The sequence below is a fragment of the Patagioenas fasciata genome, chromosome 4 (assembly GCF_037038585.1).
Source record: "Patagioenas fasciata isolate bPatFas1 chromosome 4, bPatFas1.hap1, whole genome shotgun sequence".
NCBI lineage: Eukaryota > Metazoa > Chordata > Aves > Columbiformes > Columbidae > Patagioenas > Patagioenas fasciata.
The window spans coordinates 58,432,262-58,452,500 of NC_092523.1; the positions used below are offsets into that span (position 1 = coordinate 58,432,262).

A 20,239-nucleotide genomic window follows, 5' to 3' on the forward strand; every position below is an offset into this window, starting at 1 on the left:
TTGAGCACTAAGAACTGGTAAACTGTGTGGCACAGTATGCTTCCTGACATAAGAATAACGTGCAGTCAATTTGACCAAATTTTTCACTTTATTGTTTGCTCATACCAAAGATCTGATGTTTTGGAGTAGGTATATATTTGATAGGCTATATGACATTTAAATGTATATAAATACATATATATATAAATTAATTACTATATGTCATTTTATATTAACCTATTTATCTATTTTGATGAGTTTCTTTAAATACTTAAGAGCTTTGTAAGTCTCAAAATTTAAAACACATTTCATACTCTTTTTGTTCCTCATTGGTGCGGAAAAGAGAAGTCTGAACAATGGAGTCTGAGCATTGCTTGGTTGGCTAGACCTTTCCTACAGCTTGTCATTAATTCCATATGTGTATCTACTGTCCAGCCTTCATGGTGAATGGTACCTTTTATCTTCGGGAAATCTTTAAGCAATTTAACTGTGCTGAGCATATTGTTTGGTAATAAGGAAATAACATAAGAAAAGTGATTTAAAATGTTGTTTTACATAAAAAATGGAACTACTTATTCATTATATAGATATAACTCTATGTATTACTATTAATTTAACAGCATTGGCTTTGATTGACATAAATTATTATTATCAGTATAGTTTAGTCTTGACATGAATGATCTTTCTATCAAGAAACAGAATACTGAATTTCATGTAAAGAAACGAGGGGAGTGGTAAACTGTATTTTTGTTACTTCTGGTATGTTTAGAGCACATAAGTAACAGGTTAAGGGGGAGGAGTAGTCAAAAATATCACAAGTACTTCATATCATTTTCTTGCAACCTTAGTATTTCATTGTGGACATTATAAATGACTGATTCTCCTTTAGGTACTGACTGGCTTTAGAATGATGTATGAAATAATATGTGTTTTGCATGTCCTGTTTGTAATGATAAAGGTCATATAGTATCATTTACATAATCTCTAGCCAGAAATGAACTCCAGCAATATCTTCTGTATAACATATACATTATCTGAGGTTTAAAACTCTCATTATTCATGGAAGTTAATTTTACAGTGGGTGTGAATGATCTATCTTATGGCTGCTTTTTTGATCATTCTATAAAATAATATGGAGCAAAGCCTGCGCAAATAGCAGGAAAACCAGTAAAGAGTGATGCATTTGCTTGACTCTGTGTATACCCGATTGGATCTTGATTGATGGCAATCATTTGTCTTTGTCAAAAAAAGGAGAAAAATTCAGACATTGAAATAAGAGTGCTATCAAACTTTCTACAATGGCAGAAAGATTCTATTAATGTAGCCTGAGAGTATTAACTGTCTCTGCTAGAAAATGATAAAGAATGTTAATTTTTTTTCTTAAGCATGTTTAAGTGTAAAATGAATTATTTTGTCTATGTGGGAAGGCTAAAAGGGGCATGCTACAGATTTATGGCATACTAGAACTGGATTTTTTTTAAAAAAGAAGAGTAAATTACGAAAAAAAAAAAGGCAAAACAAAAAGTCAAATACAAGAGCTTAAGCCTTCTGATTATGATTTCTCAACAAAACAATAAAAGTTTAAGTAGCATAGTGTCGTAAAATCCTTAATGCTGCATTCCAGTTGATATTGAAGCTTTGAAGACTAACTTCAAAGGAGGCTGAACAAGAGCAAAAAATAGACATAAAATAAACAAAAAATGACAAGGTTGGTTTTGGAAGTCCTTTTGTATGTCAGATCTAGGAATATTGACCCGTTACTTGAATGGGGTTTAGGGCAACTTATTAATGATACTTAAAAACACGAAGCATATGCTTGTGGGTAATAGTCTTTTTAAGGGTAAAAATGCTATTTCACAGTATGGTAATGCTAGCAATGCAAGAATACTTTTAAAATAAAGGAATATATTTTCATATATTTAAATAAATAAATAAATAAATAAATAAATACAGCAAAACCAAAACCTCAACCCCCCCAAAGCCTTCATCACTGAATTTATCATGCCATTTGTATCTGTAGATTTTATTATATTTTTTTTATGATCTCCAGTTCTAAATAGCAACATGAAGGTTTGATTTACTGAAACAATCTTTTCTAAATTATTATCACAGCAAATAGCCTCCATGGGTGCTCTCTCTACACAAGTAAGGCAAATATTTTTTGTTCCTAAACTTTTAAAGAATAAGAAACCATTAACATTTAACTTTGATGTTTACTAGTCCTTGATGCACCCTTAGAAGTAACTATTTGAGAGATTGTCATTTTAAGGACAGCTGAAAGAATGGCCATAGCAAAACTGGGAACCAGGAGCCACAGTTCTATCTAATACCTGTACTAATGTGCTTTGTGGCACACATTCAGTAATTTTTAAGTGGTTGTGGATATTTTTGGGTTTTTTTTACTATTACTGCATTGTGTGCTCCTAAAAACATTTTCTAGCTTTACCTTACTGCTGCGTGTCTGAGTATGACAGCAGGCTCATGATTCAAATATTAAAAGGCAGCATTAGCACAATGGCACCTGTCCTTGCTTAAAGAGCCTTGTAGCAACATCATTTAAAAGTTCACCATTTTGGACAGATTTGTTTGATAATATTCGTAAAACTGTTGCTACTGCTGCTAAAGATGCTAAGATTCGATTCTAGCTGGGGATGCTGGTGGATTTATGTTTTCTCCTTTTTTTTTGCTTTTAATGGTATCGTAGATGAAACATTTGTCCCTAAGTATGACGTGTGTGATTGAGATCTTTGCTGTTTTAAGGAACAGCTGCAAAACTACTTCATGACAGGGAAATTTTGGAAGTGGAAACACTATGTGTTAAATGTACGTGCTACTTCACCCTCTGTCTTCAGAAAAATAACAAATGAGCACCAGACTGGTATTGTAGGACAGTGTTGATATTATGAGGTCAAATTTTCAGGGAGCAATAGAATTGGGATCACCTGTAATGTCCTAATAGGGACATATAGAAGAAATATTTTCTCATTGCTTCCCTGCTCCCTCAACCTTCTCTCTACTGTTGCTTGGCTGTGGTATCTGTCCCCATTAATTCTTCATCAGATTTCTTTTTTTGCTTTTTATTGCTTTTCCCAGGTTTTTGTTCTAGCCAGGCCTGGTTTTATGCCACCCCTTCTCTACTCTGCATCTTGCCCTACTGATTCCCTTCTGTCCTCTTTTCTCTGCCTGATCACCGGCAGGGCATGTACACTTAATCCCTCCCTGTGGCCTCTCATCTCTCACATTTTTTTCTTCCATAACTTCCACATCTAGATGCTTTTTTTGTTACCTCATAGGCTCTTTGTCTGTTGTGTACCTGGATGAAATAATGTTCTTGTGGAAGTAGAGAGCACTGATGAAAGACAACCGCAAATTTCTTTGTCCCAGTGTCTCTTAATCTTTCTGAAGTAACCATTTCAGAGAAAATTTATGTCTGTATATATATATATATATATGTATTTTTTTTTAGTGGTCTGTGTAAATAATGCATGTTTGTCATGGAGAGGAGATAAGACTGTTCTCAGTGAGTCTGACACACATGAGGTCATGGTCCAGGCATATGTGAAGTGTGATGAGGGGCAACCTGAGAGGCATTACCTAGGGAAGAATGGGCAGCATCTTCAGATGTGTTTTACAATTAGTAAACATCTACTGATTGTGTAAAGACTGTGAACTTCCAAAGCCATTAGTGTGGTCATATTTGGTAACCTTGTACAGAGATAACCAAAGAAATACTTTGGGACAGAGCTTCTGTGTGGAAAAACTAAAATTATCTTAACATAGCTAATTTTTGATTTGTGAAATTTTATTCCATGTTATTAAAATAACATCTTAGAAGACCTTTGGGCAAGTAGAATTACCTACAAACCTATCTATTATAAAACAATCAAAAGCTACTGAATCCATGTCATAGAATAAATTCAGCCAATGAACCTGTTAGATTTGTTAATGTGTTAATTTCTTATCCTCAAATGCCACGATGTGCTGTAAACTCTGCGGTGATTGTCAGTCTGTTGCTTCTCTTCTTGCTGCCCCCTTCACTCTTGGGAAATTTTTGGGGAAAATACCATCTTGCAGTGATTAGTATCAAGGATTGGTTACTTCTATCATATGGTTTGGTAAGTAGTCTGTAGCTATTGCTGTGATTTGCTGCTTGCCCATATAGCTTCACACATGTATTTCATTTCCAAAGTTTAGTGAAGTTATTCCCTATAAAGAAGGTGAAAGTCTAGATGAAAGCCATCCCTTTTGTGAAAACCATATTCTCTATCCCTCTTAGTGACTAGTACAACAAAGTAAATTTTAATGGTGCATGATACTGAAAATGAATCCTGTGACCTCGAGAAGTTGTAGCAAAAGATCAAGTTTTATTTGAGTTCTTTTGCTGTTGTTTTCATTACTATATTTTTAATTTTTAGTTGAAAAATGTAGTACAAGTAGCTCTGTATATATTTAGTATTTGAAACAGTCCAAATTAAAATTCATAAGTCACTTTAAAATACAAACTGGTTTACATGTAAATTAGTATTTTTATTCTTTTCTAGGGCTCTGTTCATTAATAACTGAATTAATCTTCTTTCCAAAATAATGGTTTGCGTTCTGAAAACATTAATTTTTTTTACATCAGTGGAAACTTTTCACTTTATCTTATCCTTGAAGTCTCTTACAAAATATAAGGGCTTTTTATTTTGAAAAGGAAAGCAAAAGCATTTAATTTTTATGATGAAATATAACAGTCTTCTCTCAGTTTTGGGTGTCATTCTGAACTGACTCTTCTGTCAGCAGATAAGCTAATTGCAAAAAAGCATGCTTCTCAGTTCCTTTACCATGTTTTTTTAGAGTGTTTTCTGTGATGGATTTAACGAACTTTGTAAACAAGGCTTCTTGGAGAAGTTGCGTTATGTACTGCATCAAAATGTTTGGGCTCTTCAATTTTCTTTCATCATAGGCTTCTGAAAAAAAAAGTTGTTAGTTTAGTTTAGCAGGGATAATACATGATTATTCCTAAAGCTGATTAATAGAGAAAGGTGTGATTTTACAGATACACTTGTAGTATATATATATGAAGAGGAAAATCATGTTCAAGGAAGAAAATGTGCATTGTGATGCAGTAGGCCTGAATTATGCTTATAAATACATGCACAATAATTTAACAGTGATATGATCTTAAATAATCTCCTCCGAGGAATTTATGTAAAACAAGAACTAACATCTCTAGAAGAAAAGTGCAGAGGATTGTGTGGTTGTTAGAGACAAATGTTCTGCTCTCACATTTGCATTCCAGATTTTAAATATGCAGTTTATAGTTTTGTTAGTAGTTCCTTTAGTACCAAAAGGATTTTTCTCTTTAGTGTCCCTACTGTTGTTTTTCATGAACATTAACAATATCACATACTGTACAGATAGTTGATTTATAAACACACAGATGGAATTCTGTAGTCCAGAAACTAAGGTTTGCCTGTGCCACTTAAAACTCCTTCCCTTGATGCCTAAGTGACACATTAGAACAGAAATTCCAAGAAATTAGCCCAGTGCCAACCCATTGTTTTTCACTGTAGTAATTCTCTCCAGTCTTCTAAGCTTCCCAAGCTCTGAACGTGGGTGTTGAGGTCACTGATACTTGGGTTTATTTGAAGTTGGTTTCTCCACTGTGGATGAGTACTTGGAAGAGAAACATGGTAGGAGGAAGAAGGAGTAGTAACAGAGAAACCACATTAGACTCAGGAAATCCTCTGAGCTGAAAATAGTTGAAAACTGGTGGAGCTTTAGGGGAAAAGTTGTAGATGATCGGTTTGATCTTACTCTTCCTTAAGCCACCCCTTAAGCCACCTCTGACATTTTTGTATGCAGGATTTGGGATTAGACTTTTGGTGAGAAAAGGTTCAGCTGTCCCTATACACTTTCTATCCAGCAGGTGCATTAGGGACGGGGAAGGGCTGGTGGTGCCTCTGGATCCAGTGAAGCAGTTTGGGTGCAGGCCATTGTGAGCTACTCAAGATTGCCCAGTGTTTCTCTCTGCTGGGGACATTTCCTAGGGGTGATGAGTGGCTGTGGGACAGGGATTCTTTGCTGCATATGGCTTATTGTTTCCAGCTGTGAATGACAAACAGTGTTGTGTCTATTTCGTTCTCCTACATCATGGGATTGCTGTGTTAAGAAGAACTGCTTAAGATTGAGAAAGTTGTTTCAATGTTAAGATAAAGACTAAAGGGGCATGTTATTTTTCCTACCACTTTTTGATCCTGTGTTTGTTTTGTGTGTTCTTTTGTTTGGTTTGGTTTTTTTCATGTTTGACTTGAAACTCAGAATTTTTGTTGCTGAGATGGCTGGTAAATTTGTCTCAAAAGTAAATAAAAGAATACCTGTCTGAAGAGGGAAATGTTGGATACCTTGTCAAGAGGGGTAATAGCCCCCTTGAAGAAAAAGCTTTATTGCCTTTTAACATGTGTCTCTATGGATGCTAACACAGAGGGGAAAGAAGTTGGGGACGGGGGGTGGCTATGCTCATTTTTAAATCACTGAAATGAAACCCGAAACATTTTGTGGTTTGTTGATTCTTGAGCTTTCGTTTTACAGTCTTTGTTATCAGTTCTTGAATGTTGGATTTAAATACTAACGCTGTTAGTCTTGAGTGTAAAGTAAGGTTATGTGGAGGAAAGAATATCGCCGTGTCTCTGTATTGCTCAGTCCAAATGTTCATTACCAAGTTAGCTTTTGCTAGGTTTCTCTCTTCAAATAGCCATAGAAAAGAAGTTTACATCCTCTCAATTAGTTGCTTCTGACATGTCACCTTTTTTTCCCTGGACTAAGCCCTTAAATTACTGTGTTTTAAAGGAACCTTGGGTGGTTTAGTGATCTAATGTATCTTGGACTTTACTGCAAGTAGCCCTTTCATGTAACTTTTGTAACATTAATAAGGATGGCTTCTGCACTTCTCTTTTGTTAATGTAGCCAGAGGATAGGTCTGATTTTCAGAGGCAGCTAGTAACTATCTCTAGAACCTTCATGAGCCTTGGGCGTCAGTGGATTTCAGGAAGTGGTTCAGTACCTTCAGCTAGCTTTGATAGGATGTGTGATTAAAGCTGCAGATATTTAGGTGAGCTCAAATTAGCACTGAGTAATCAAGCCTGAAATAGTACTATATTTGTCTAAATATAGGATGACATTTATGAGCATGTGAAGAAAAAACAACTCTAAAGTGCCTCCCTACTTTTGACATTTGACCCAGGTATGCACTTCCACCTTTCTAAATGGAGACTCCAGCTTTTCCTTGGCTTATTCTCCCACATCAGCTCCTCATCTACTGAGCATTTTTCCTACTTGTCTAGACCTTAGCATCTATACATTACTGCTGCTTTTCCATCCTCAGCAGTACAGTGTATGTGCTGTTTCATGCCAAGCTCTTGCAGACCATGCAGCAGATGGCTGTGAAGCCATGTTCTTCACGCTGCTTGGAGGGACTTGGTGTGAGTTGACAGCTACCGTCTTGCTATCGTCTTGCTAACAGCCATTCCCAGGCAGCATCACAGAATGGTTGGGGTTGGAAGGGACCTCTGGAGATCCAACCCTAGTCCAGCCCTCCTGCTAAAGCAGGGTCACCCAGAGCAGATTGCACAGGAATGTGTCCAGGTGGGTTCTGAATGTCTTCAGAGAAGGGGACTCCACAACCTCTCTGGGCAGCCTGTTCCAGTGCTCTTGTACCCTCAAGGTAAAGAAGTTTTTCCCTTGTGTTTATATAGAACCTCCTGTGTTTCAGTCTGTGCCTGTTGCACCTTATCCTGTTGTTGGGTACTACTGAAAAGAGTCTGGTACCATCCTCTTCATAAGCCACCCTTGAGATGTTTATGACTATAAGCATCTTTACTTGCAGACTGCATCAGGTAACTGTTTTGACCTTGCCTCTCTGTGGTGCCAATTAATTGTCAACCTTTTGGATCCTAGTTCTTTCACTACATGTAATAGAATATAAGGTATATTTTCAGGCTACTTTTTCCTTCATTTAAAGCTTCAGTAAACACAGTAATCTTTATGTGGTCCAGGAAAGGGTGCTTCATCATAATTTGGTGGTGTGTTTTTCTTTTTAGAGACCTTTTACAAGACTTTCCAAGGAGAAATATATTGGATAAGTTAAATCTTTTTAAAGGTTTTTGAGTCCTGTTGTTGTTTCCTGATGATGCTATACTAGTATGGAAACAGTTAGAAGTCTTGCTCCATGTGCTTCTTCGTGGTCTCGCTGCCTTGTACTTACTGTTTCCTGTCTCCGAGCGCGATACAATGTTTGCAGTTACTTGAACTCTTTCTTACATATGTTCCTGCAATCATCACACAATGAAGTCATTTCCCAGATTTTTGCCTTACTCAGTTTTTTGGATCCTGAATTCAGTCTCTGACAGAAGTGTTAGCCTTTAAATCATACTTGAAGGCTGGTGTTTTGGTAGGGGTTTTGTGTGTTTTTGTTGTTTTGTTTTGATCTAAGCTTTGATTTTAGTTAGAGAGTAGGACAGACGTAGGTAATGTTGAGGTTGAGTCTCTCTAAGACTTCTGTGTCCTGACCTGCAATGTGAATTGATAATACCTTTTCGGAGATGTTGTTTAACAGTAGCCGAACATGCTGTGGGTTACCTATTCTCCCCAATATAATTTAAAGCAGAGGGAAAAGTATGTTCAAATTAATTTGTAATTAAGCAAGAGGTTGAAAGGGGAATTTTCTTCTCTCTCTCGATGGACTCAAATTCTTTGCACAATAAAAATATAAAATGTACATATTTTTGGTATGTAGGAGTTTAGGAGCCTCAGAGAGGACTTTATTATCTTTATTATTCTATGTTTTTTAAAAAAATCCATATATAAAGTTGTTCCATCTCTCATAAGTTGGAGGACAACCTCTTTCCTGTCAAAGGAACTAACAGGTTGGTCTGTCTTGAATGGAAATCTTACTTTGTCAAGGCTGGTTTGAAGGCAAGTGGTCTTTAACAGACTGCATCACCTTGCAGAGGTTCAGTCTGGATTGGAAAACTGCAGATGTTGTACCTAAGTTTTAGTCATTTTCCCATTCTTCTCTTTGGTGTTTGTTGTATTAATTTAGTTAGTAGATACTAGTTTTAACTACTTTTTGGAAACAAGAAATAGTTTAGACCTTTCTGGCAGAGGGGTCTAAAAATACATATACAAATGAAAAAAATCCTTTAGAAGAACACAGAGCAGCAGAGTGTTTGCTGAATCAGAGGGGTGCATTATTGCATTTTTATGGAAGCAAGAAGAGTATTCAGTTGTTAAGAGGGCTATAAAAAAGGATACAGGTTAGCCACAGCTCTTAAAGTGCAGATATGTGGGAATGTGATTTAAGCCTGTTTCTTCTAGAAAAGATGGTAGTGAAGCTGAAATGTTTTGTTTTGTTTTGTTTTTTTAAAAACTTTCACCGTAATTCATGTGTTAAATACTTTTGGGGTCAGAACAATATATAAACAAAGTAACAGATCTGATGAGATTTTCTTGTTTTGCTCAAAAGTTGATCTATATATCCAGAAATGCTGAAAGATTCTCATCTCAAATTCCAAGCTACTGCAAAGAATTAATCCAAGTCATAACATTTCAATGTACTTTTTATTCCTCACAGAAAATCTGGTGTTGCTCTAATTAGTGAGAAAAGATATAGGTCAATGTGGGTCCTTTCTGTGCTTGTGCTTAAGGTGAAAGCATCTGAACCAGTAGGAATAGCTAAGGAGAGAGACTGAACTTGCTCTTTCATCGTGTATATAACCTATACTCTTATAGTCTGTTGTTCATTTTGTCAAGGAAGGGATGACTGAGTACTGCAGACAGAATTTCCACGTTATCAAACAGCGAAAAACCTCCAATGAGATACAGCATACCTGTTTCTGTATTCTATGGTGGTTCTTGTTATTTTCAATAAGAGTAGCAGTTTATGGGATCTGTATGAACTGTAGTTATTTTGACAGACAAATTAAAAGTTGTTGGCTGCAACCAGGTATAGGATGTGTGAGATCTGGAAAGATTTATGAGCAACTAAGCCAAAGCGTCCTGTTGCAAATTTGCTATACATTTATTCTTCCATGTCTGAATCATGTCTGAACTAATTTTGCTCAAAGCCAGAAGAACGTTTTCTTGTTAACTTTTTTTCCTGGTAGAGAAGTAAAGTAGTTTTCAGTAAATTCATAATTAATCTTGATGGAAATGCAGCAGGAATTGAACTGTGTCTTAAGGTGACAGTCTTTTAAAGTGCAGCTTTATTTTAGATGGACCAAAATAAGATCAGTCTAAGATAAGATAGCAGAATACATGATTAGTACTGTACCATGTATTTAAGCAAGTCCTCTTTGAAGTATCAGTCTGCACTGGAATGCCAGCACTTCAAAGAATGCTGCCTCTGAAAAAGCTGCGGCTGTGGTTAGCCACCAAGGGGTTAATAAAGATCAAAGAAGAGCATACATAAACTCATACATAAACAGAGCTGGTTTTAAACTGAAAGTTAATAACACCATCATGTAGGAAAGCAACACCTTAAAGGTGGGCTTGTCTTTACCCTGACATGGTGCTTTATAATGCATGGAGGGAGACTGAAACATTAATAGTCAACATTTTTACTGGATTGCTTTTTAAATGAGGAATTCAAAGCTTGTCAATGCAGAAGAGAGTCTCTGTGATATCTGACATTGGCACTGTTCCTCTGGTTTTGTTTTGCATGCTAGTTAGATGGGAATGGATTTTTGGTATGATTCAAAACAGAGATCGGGAGGTCTGAGTGGGAAATGGTAGCTGTGGTGTTCAATGGGTGGTTGAGACAAAGAGGTAATATCGTAACTATTTACTGTATGAAAGCATACCAACAGCATTTCTACCACGTTTTAAAATGCAAATCTAGGCATTACAGCTCTGTGCTGTTTGTACTGTCTTGTTTATATGGAGAAATAGCATGAAACATTATTAAGACGTGCTTCTCTTACTGAGATTCCCGTTTTTTTTTTCTCTACGCTGGAAGTACCTTAGGTTTAAACTGTACAAAGGTCCCCTACAACTGTGCTAAGGTCCTCAAAGTGACAAGTTTATGCTAAGTCCGTGTAGACATTGTGCCTGAAGGTCACACACTGCATTTTCACATCTATTTCTTCTGAAAGATGTGAGGAATAAATAAGCACTACTATATCTTCTGGAAATGCAAGAAACCCCCCCCTCCCCCATACCTTTTGGTAAAATTGAAACACAGATAAAGGTAGAAGTCCTTTTAGGAAAAAATCCTATATAGACAAAGTCAATTATTTTATTGGAGGAGGGTTAGAAGAAGCAAATAGACTATGCTAATTTAATGGATTACATTAATGTTCTGCAGAGTTGATGTTATGCCAGAGAAGTTATACTTAGTTGTCTTGGACCTTTGTTATGACCAGTTTTTGTTACTACAGTAATGATTGTGACAGAGATTAGGAACCTGCCTGTCCATTATGTTTTTTGCTTAAGGGTTCCCAATTATTTCCATTTGTGTAAGTTTGTATTCTGAAACTATGGAATATGGATGTGGGGAAAATGAAGATAATATGAGAAGGCACAGACTCTGCTGATGTTAGAGTATGATTATGTTATATGTCTTCTTTGATATCAAAGATGTTCTTCCTTATCTTTTGCTTCCTTCCCCTCACCTGCACATTTCTTTCTCTCATTTTTAGTTACATAGTTGCTGATGAGACTGCAGCATAATCAGGTTACTAATATAAAACAGAATAAAAACATTCAGTCCTAATAAGCCCAGATTGTTACTGTGATTCAGTTTATGATGTGGCCTCACAAATGCTTATGTGAATGCAACTGAGAGAATTAAGGACAACAGATCATCTTCTTTAACTGTTTTTGCTATTGAAGAACATATAGGTAATGTAAGTAGCATTTTCGAAGATCTCAATGTGCTTATTAGGAGCTAGTTAATCTTTAATGTCCTGAAGTAGATACATTATCAGTGAAGTACTGTGAAATACATACATTGAAATAGAATGTAGCTGGCCAAGTAATATTTTAGTGGCAACTTTGACTTAATACTGACCAGACCTTTTCCTGCATGCTTTGCTAATACAGGCAATGTTGGGAATCAGATCAGGAACTTGATTTACTGAAAAATGGTAATTTTTTCCCTACTGGATCAGTGCTCTGAATTAGGTCTGTCATATGGCGACAGAAACACTTGTACGTGGGATCTCTGCATGAAATGCTGAACTTGGTACTGCTGCTGAGAACGTGCTCGTCAAATTACATCTTCAGCTGTTGCTTTACTGTCATTAAGCTTAGTGGTTTATATTCAAAAATATGTTTGAAATTTTTGATTATGTTACAAATTAATAATACAGAGACATGTGCACAAAACATTTTTTTAGATTAGTACTTATAGACATGTAGCCAATCGTATTAATGTGCTCCGCTGTAACTTGTGTTTTCAGATCACAGTTTGTGAATGCTCATTACAAGAATACTGAAGGGTTTCAGAAAATGTTTTACTTGCTTGCTGAAATTGTGTGTTACCAAGTCAGTTAGTGGAAGATACCTTGCATTTTATTATTACATGCAAAATAAAAGAGATTTTAGTTTATACTCTGGACATCCAGCTGCATGAAAATACAATGGATTTCAATTTGCAAAATAAAGCAGTTTCTTACGTTACATGATGCACTGCAGTCTCCTTAGCAGTACTCCATCAAGATTTCTGCAGTACTTCTAGAACTTCAGCACTTTTATCTTTGGATTGACAATCAAATGTGAATGCTTATTGCTTTTTGTGTGTGTGAAAAATGTTTGTGTATCTTGCAGCAGATGTCTGGCTTGAGTTCTTGAAATATTTCACATGAAAGCGTAAGTTATCTTGATGTAGAACAAGAAATGTTCCCAAAGAGCATTAAATAATCCACCATATTTTTTCTTAAAAAATTGGCCATCATTATTTGCATTCCATGATTGCTCTTTTGTGTAACTTAGAAGTAACACCTGATATTGTGCATGAAGTATTTGATGAGCCATTGCAATCAAAGTGCTTGATAAATTAAAACCAGAAGTTTTGGTAGGCTTGCAGACAGCGATCGAGAAATCACAGAGCCTCTTTCTTCTGGGTTTCCTTTCAAACCTGTACTGTTGCTACTGCTGAATAAGTGGTGTTGCCACTCTGCGTTTGGTTGTCTATGAAACCAATTTAGCCTAGGTCTCCATGTTCGAACATTTACACCTTAGAAATTACCATCGCTGATTGATTGCCCTGCTGATGGTCTTAGCAGAGAGACCAAGGATTGATTAGGTCTGGAAATTGACTTACCCGCTTAACTCTACAGTTAGAGTTCCAACGAGGAGTGTGTCATATGGAAATTTATCTCAGTATCTTCACATAGATTTAGGGCATGTGAATGAGATATTATGCTTATGTCATGATCACCACTTGTGTTCTCGTTCTCAGCCTTGGCCTCCAGACGTGTCAGTGTGATCTTTTCTAGAAGTATGATATTCACATTAACCAGTCTTTCATATCTGTGTTTAATGTACACAATTCCAATATGGCAGAGCAATAACTGTTTTTATTTAAATAGTAGACTGTGCCAAGACTGTAATAGTAGACTGTGCTAGTCTGAGTCTTCGTATTATAACAATGCATTTGAGGGCATACACACTCTTGTTTCCGTTTACTTTTCAGTTTGTTGCAGTTGTCTGTCATGTGAGTGGGTTTTCTTCCCTTTAAGGCTAGATAGCCTGCTAGATAGAAGAGGTCATTCAGAGCTTAAATCATCCGTTGTCTTTGCAGATGATTTCTATAATGTTGTGCTGCTTTCACCCTTTTTTCCTTTTCTTTTTCTCTTCTGTAGTGTGTTTATTTATTTCTTCAGTAATCTAAGTATCCAAATGGGTGCTTCTGTGGTGTGCTGAAATCCATTCTGAATTAACTGATGGCCCAACTACAGCCCTAATACCTCTCAAACTGTTGCTTTTTAGGTTTGCATTTTCTTACCTCTTCCCCAGCTTGCAGAGTCACTTTTCTATCCACACTAGTGTGCTCGACTGCTTTTCTGTGGCCATAAAGGTGGCAGAGTATCTTGAGGTACACAATGGATAAGGCATTACAAGAAATTATTTAGCAATTGCATGATCCTCTTGTCATTCTCTGGTTGTGCTGCTTAGATTCAGTTTAAATCTCCTGTAGGGTATGAGGACCAATAGGTAATTCCCATGCCTAAAATTCCTTTGTTATAACACCATAATAAAACTAGTACACCAGTTGGTATGTTTTGTTTCCAATTGTGTTAATCTTTGAAACTGACAGAAAAAATAGCTTTCTTGCTCCTGGAATGGAGATCTGTGAGCATTTAAGTTTTTTCTCATTGACCACAGGGAAGTGAATTTTTTCTTTTTGCAGAATATACTCAAAAGTCCTGAGAATACAGGTTATGTCGGTCATTCTGTATTTCATCTCATCTCTGTACAACTGTAACAATCCATTTAGTTATGTGAGAATTGAGAGGAAGGTTTTATCGGAATTCTGAGTATGTAGCCTGGTAATTTGGGGGACTGTTTGAAAAGCAATATAAGGGTGTGCTGTTTGAATAAAACATTTAATATCAAAGCTTTGTTTCTATTCAGTAAATATTGTTACCAAGGAACCACTAATTACTGTGTATGATGTTAGAGGGCCCCCTGACAAATCCATGCAAATCATATGATTTATAATTCATAAATCCCCAGTCCCCTGAGAAATGTTGCTCTTGCACTTACACTAATTGAGTGCTTATGTTCATTGATCCAGTCCATATAGCACCTTTAGTCCATATGGCAGCCTTTATTGTAGGGCCAGAAACTTCTGTTGTCAAATATCCCCTGTATTCAGTGGTGTTATACCCTTCCCAAAATCTATATACTTGGCCCTTTGCTTCATAATCCTTCAGTCTTTCAGCAGTCAAATTCTGCCCAAATCAGAGCGATATTTACATCTGTCTCCCCCTGGCTGTAGAGGTACAAAGTCTGCATGGTACAGCGTTGCCTTTTTTGGGGTGAGACTGCATTGGTTTATTGATCTTACTAGTAAGGTAGTTGTTCTAGAGTAGCTATATAGTATACTGTCTTATATTGATACTAACGTGCAATTGTCCCAGTAGCTGCTCTCAAAAATGGCTCACTTGTAGGAATTGGACAACATAGGTCTTTATGTTTGGCTGTGCAGGTTTTTGTTGGATATTTTTATACGTATAGAGAGTAGGTATTTTTTCACCTCATAATATAGTGGTTACCAGAAGTTATAAATACTTAAAAACATAGTCTAATAGTTGATATGATGTTGTTTGTGAATAATCAGCATGCTGCTGAAGGAGATGGAATCCCATGCAAATTTCATTTGCCGAATTGAAAAAGAAAGTAGGGGACTAAAGAGATATTTCAGGATGATACTTCATGCCTGTTGATTGTTATCAAATTTTCTGATAATTTTAGCATAGTTTTGTAATGTAGTATCATTTTAGTTGTTATCCAGAAGAATGGCATCACTTAATTCTATTAAAACTGTAGAAAGATAGATGAATGACAAATTAATAATTTACCGTCTTTGCATAATACTGTAGCACAGAATACCAGAAGGATTGATGGCAGAAGAGGTTAACAAATTTTAGCGGCTTCCATTAGCTTTTCATTGTCATATGTTTGTGGCGCTGACTGAAATAAGCTTTGTAGGAGATCTCAGTCTAGGGAACTAATTACTTGTGCCGATTGCCATACTGATGAATAGACCCTCATTGTATCATTCCCCTGAAGACGAGGAGCAGTCTGTGATTCACGACTGCATCCTGGCTGATATTTGATAATAATTTTAACAGATAAATGTAGGAAGGCAGAATGATGAAGTGCCTATCCATGCTCTACGACTATCAAAGGCATGCATGTAGCCAGCTGTGTTCTGCTTTTTTTCTATGATCACTAATGTAGAATTTTAAGTCATTAATTGACCTTTGAATAAACCCATATCTTCCTGTGGTTTATAGTTTTTGTTTGGTTTACTATTCCAAAATCATTGGATTTTATAATCGAAGCATTCAGTTTTTAACATGCTTGCAACACACACACACACAAACTGTGAAAATAAGATACTGGGGCATTTCATTCCAACATGTCAATATTTTTCTGAAAGTAAGAAACCAGGAAGATGAAGAATAGTACTGCCTTTGCTTTGGTGTTAGAAAAAGGCATAGAAATTTAATGAAGGCAGATGCAAAGACACTTCATTCTTATAAGATTATTTTCAGTCACAATTTTTAATGTCTATGAATTGTGTGTGAGAGCAGGGTTATGCAAATTATTCTGGCTTTTGTTACCATATTTGTTTGAAACCTTGATTTACCTTAAATAAAACTCATTTCTACCTTTAGACCTCAAAACTAAGAATGTAGATACCAGGTATTTTTAACATTATGATTTCTAAATTAGTTGTGGCTATTCATTTGTCAGTGTTGGCAGGTATACTTTCTATTAGCATATATATTCAATTTCTGGCCCAGGAGCATTTTCATCTATTGTTTTAATACTAGTGCTATTAACAAACAAAATCAGTGTTTTGCAATTTGAGCACAGATTTTCAGGCTATCACAGCTATTCTGTGCTTCAGGCATCTTCTGTTTGTTTATTTGCTATAGCTAGAATGGTGGGGGGTTTTTTGTGCATTCTCTGGGCTAAAATACTGGTTTACAATGGTATACATTCATGATCGTGTAACAAGATAGCAACTGGCACTTATATATGACCGTATTAAAAAGATCTACGTATATTTGGAACATACAGTGGAAAATAATGAATTTGATATAACATTTTCTAGATGTAATTTTTTAAAAGTATGCCTTCAATATAGCAATTATTACACATCATAACATGTAGTTTTTAATTAAATGTAGAAACACAACTACATAAACCAGGAATCCAATCTGATTTGCTTGAAAATAGATTGCTGTTTCACTCTCCTGGAATGGTTTATTTAAAAACAGTAAATGGAACAGAAATGCATTTTCTTGTGTTGTTCTAAGCCTCAGGGGCTAAATGTAATGAATATTTTAAGAGATTATTTTAATTAAATTCCTGCACATCTAAACAGAGTAATATTTTATTATCACATACATAACCATGTAACTGAGGTATTCATTAAAGTTAACACTTTCTGGACCGAGAATTCATGGTATGATTTACTGACCTTGTGCAAAAAGGCACAAATTAGGAAGAAAAATGAAGGGGGACAGACTTTGATTAATATAGGTAATGCTATACCATATTTATAATAGCCTTTTCCCTATTCTGGTTTATAAATGCAGGCACTGAGAAAGGTGCCCTGCTGAGGCTGAAATGAGGCTGAAATCGGAGCACATGCCACCAGAGTGTGGGGAAACTGATCACACTGTCAGCAATTCATTTCAAAATGATGTATTTAGTGCTCATTTCACCTTCCAAGAAAAAAGGGAAAGGAGTTCCTTAGACTGGAAGGTGATATTGTTATTTTCAAGGACATACCTAAGTAAAAGATTGCAGAAAGGGGGGAGGTTAAAAAAGAAAAAAAAAAAAGGGCAAAAGCAGTGCAAACAAGGAGAGCTTTATGCAGAAATTCAGCGCTACCATGCTGTTTGATAATTGCTAACATATGTGGCTCCTCTGTTTCATTGTAGTCGTCCTCGTGAGTTCTGGCGCCTCGACTACTGGGAAGATGACTTGCGGCGCCGGCGACGATTTGTGCGTAACCCCCTTGGATCGACACATCCTGAAGCGACACTAAAAGCAGCCGGAGAACATGGTCAGTGTAAAATCTGCGTCCTGCCAATAGCAGGTTACAGTATGTGGCAGTAGAGACTAGACCATCCTTCCTATGAGATGCTAGAAAATTGTCCCAAATGCCAAAGGTTTTTGTTGTTGCATTTCAGACACATTCAATACAAACTTACCATTACTTCATATATCGATGTTGGTATTTCTGAAGCTTCTTCATTGCATTGTGCATACTTTGCATACATTTATTACAAGTAACGTTCTTACTAAGCACAAGAAAGATGGATGCCATTTTGCCATTAATCCCTGGACACACTTTCTTGTGGTAAATTATATATTTATGCTTTAGGAACTTCAGAAGATCTGTTCTGCTCAGAAATCTACAGCAGTTATTTCAGTTTGCCTAAGCATGTATCTGCCTATCATTACAGATACATTAAAAGAAAAATAACACTTCTGAAGCCAAACCACATTCAGATCTTTGTTTAAGTACTCAAGTTTTTCTGCAAGAATTTGATATGGAAGAAGTAGTAACAAATTCTGAAATGTAAAGTATTGTTCAAGCAGCAAACGGTAATAGTGATTTCTACCTGGTGATTTTAAGAGAGGAGATTACATTTTTTTCCCTCCTCCCCGCCCCCCATTTTATTATCAATGATCACTCAGCTACATGCTGCTATGTCTGTTCTAGAGGAATGTATTTACAAGAGTAATATAGCAATCAGTTTGAGAATTCTATAATAAACCAAAAAGATAAAAGCCAACACAAATAAACAAAGCCACCGAAGCTACTGAACTTTGTTATGTCTTTGCGATCTAATGAAGATGCATTTATAAGGTAGAAAAATCTTTCTTATATTTAAAAATAATTGGCTTAGAATTAAAGCTGAGTACCCTTCACCTTGGAAGTACCTGCCATGGAATAGAATAATTTAAATTTAATTGGGTTTTTTGTTGTTTTTATCTGGTTGGTATTTTGTTGTGTGGGGTTTTTTTTTGTTTGGTTTGGTTTTAGTCTTTGAGTTACTGCATACATACACACATATTACATGTGGAGACATGAACTTCGTGCTAATTTAAAATTAAGACTATTGTTTGAATATACAAGAACATCATTGTCATAAACTTAGTTTCTGTCAGGCATCTTAACCTCTTGCACTCAGCCTTAAAGAGCCATTTCTAGAAGAAAATGTCCACAATATGTCAGCTGATTTAATGCCAAATGTGACATAAGTCCTTTAAAATAAATGACCGTACAGAGAATAGTCAATAAAGTGATCTGAAACCAATGTTCGTAGAGCCCTACATCTTTGACTATAGAAAGAGGAACACGATGTAGAATTAATTAACCCACTTTTTGCTTTGGGGCTTGTCATTAGTACTGTGTGTTGTTTCTGTCCCGTGGACTCTAAGAACATAAGGTTTCTCTCTGTTTAATACCCCATGGATAAAAAACAACTGCCCCCCTGTAATACTACATGTACTTTAAATTAAATAGCTCCTGTTACAATTTTATGTATTCTCATATTTTCCATATTTAGTCTTCATATTATTTATCAAAATATTGAAAAATGTATCTATTTTTACTGCAAAATATTTAGAATTCCTATCTATACTTGTGTAACTAATTCTTCCCTAAGTAAACACACACTAATACAATTATTCATCTTTCATTGTAATGTGATATTTTCACGAAACCATGCTATATTTCAAGAGCTATTGCTCAGACTCAGTTTGTAATCGACAGGAGTACAATTTTTGTCGAATAAAAGTAGCCCTATTTCATAGGTGGCTGATAGGCATAGCTGGTAGCTAACCTGCGTAATTTAAATAGAGCTAATTGTTTGCTGTCTGCCCTTCTGTTCAGCATTTGACATCCTTAACAGGCTTCTATTATATTTAATTTCTTGAGGTTGTTTTATTCTTAACAAAGGCAGTATGCAATTAAATTATCTGTTGCTGTTCTGTTTCCCTATCTATCCAGTCAATATTGTAGTTTACCTTAAATCAAGATTTAATATGCTTTCTGAAAATATAATTACCATTTACCTGAGCATGTGTATATATACAACTGCCTTGTTCCAAGACTTTCCGCTAGCAAGTTGTAAAATAAATGACCAGAGTACAAAGTCAAGTTCAACTGGAAACTATATATATAGGAATACAAAGGTGTGGGGGGGTTGTTTGTTTGATTGTGGTTTTTTGTTTTGTTTTTTGAAGTACCAGAAGGTACAGTTGTCAGAAAGGTCAGCTTGAATGATCACTTTATTTATTTGTTTTTAAATTGTGTTTAGAAACGTTTAACATTAACTAATTTCAGGTCAGACAATCCAGTTATTTTTAGATTTTTGGAACCAGACTTTCAGGCCATGTTTTCACGATGTAGATGTCCCTATAATTCATGGAATATTTGCCCTAGAATTTCATGATTTCTTAGCAATAATTTATTAATTACTCTGTTTCAATTAGTTTTATATGTCTCTGAAGAAAAATAATA

At 35.8% G+C, this 20,239-nt stretch overlaps 1 protein-coding gene across 5 annotated transcripts in view; it reads left to right on the forward strand.

Moving 5' to 3' along the window:
- Positions 1-20,239, forward strand: part of LRBA (LPS responsive beige-like anchor protein) — a 409,424-nt gene that overhangs the window by 192,929 nt on the left and 196,256 nt on the right. For all 5 annotated transcript variants that reach the window (XM_071807989.1, XM_071807991.1, XM_071807990.1 and 2 more), the window contains one exon: positions 17,646-17,770. In XM_071807989.1, coding sequence (XP_071664090.1) covers positions 17,646-17,770 — 125 coding nt within the window. The remainder of the gene's footprint in view (positions 1-17,645; positions 17,771-20,239) is intronic.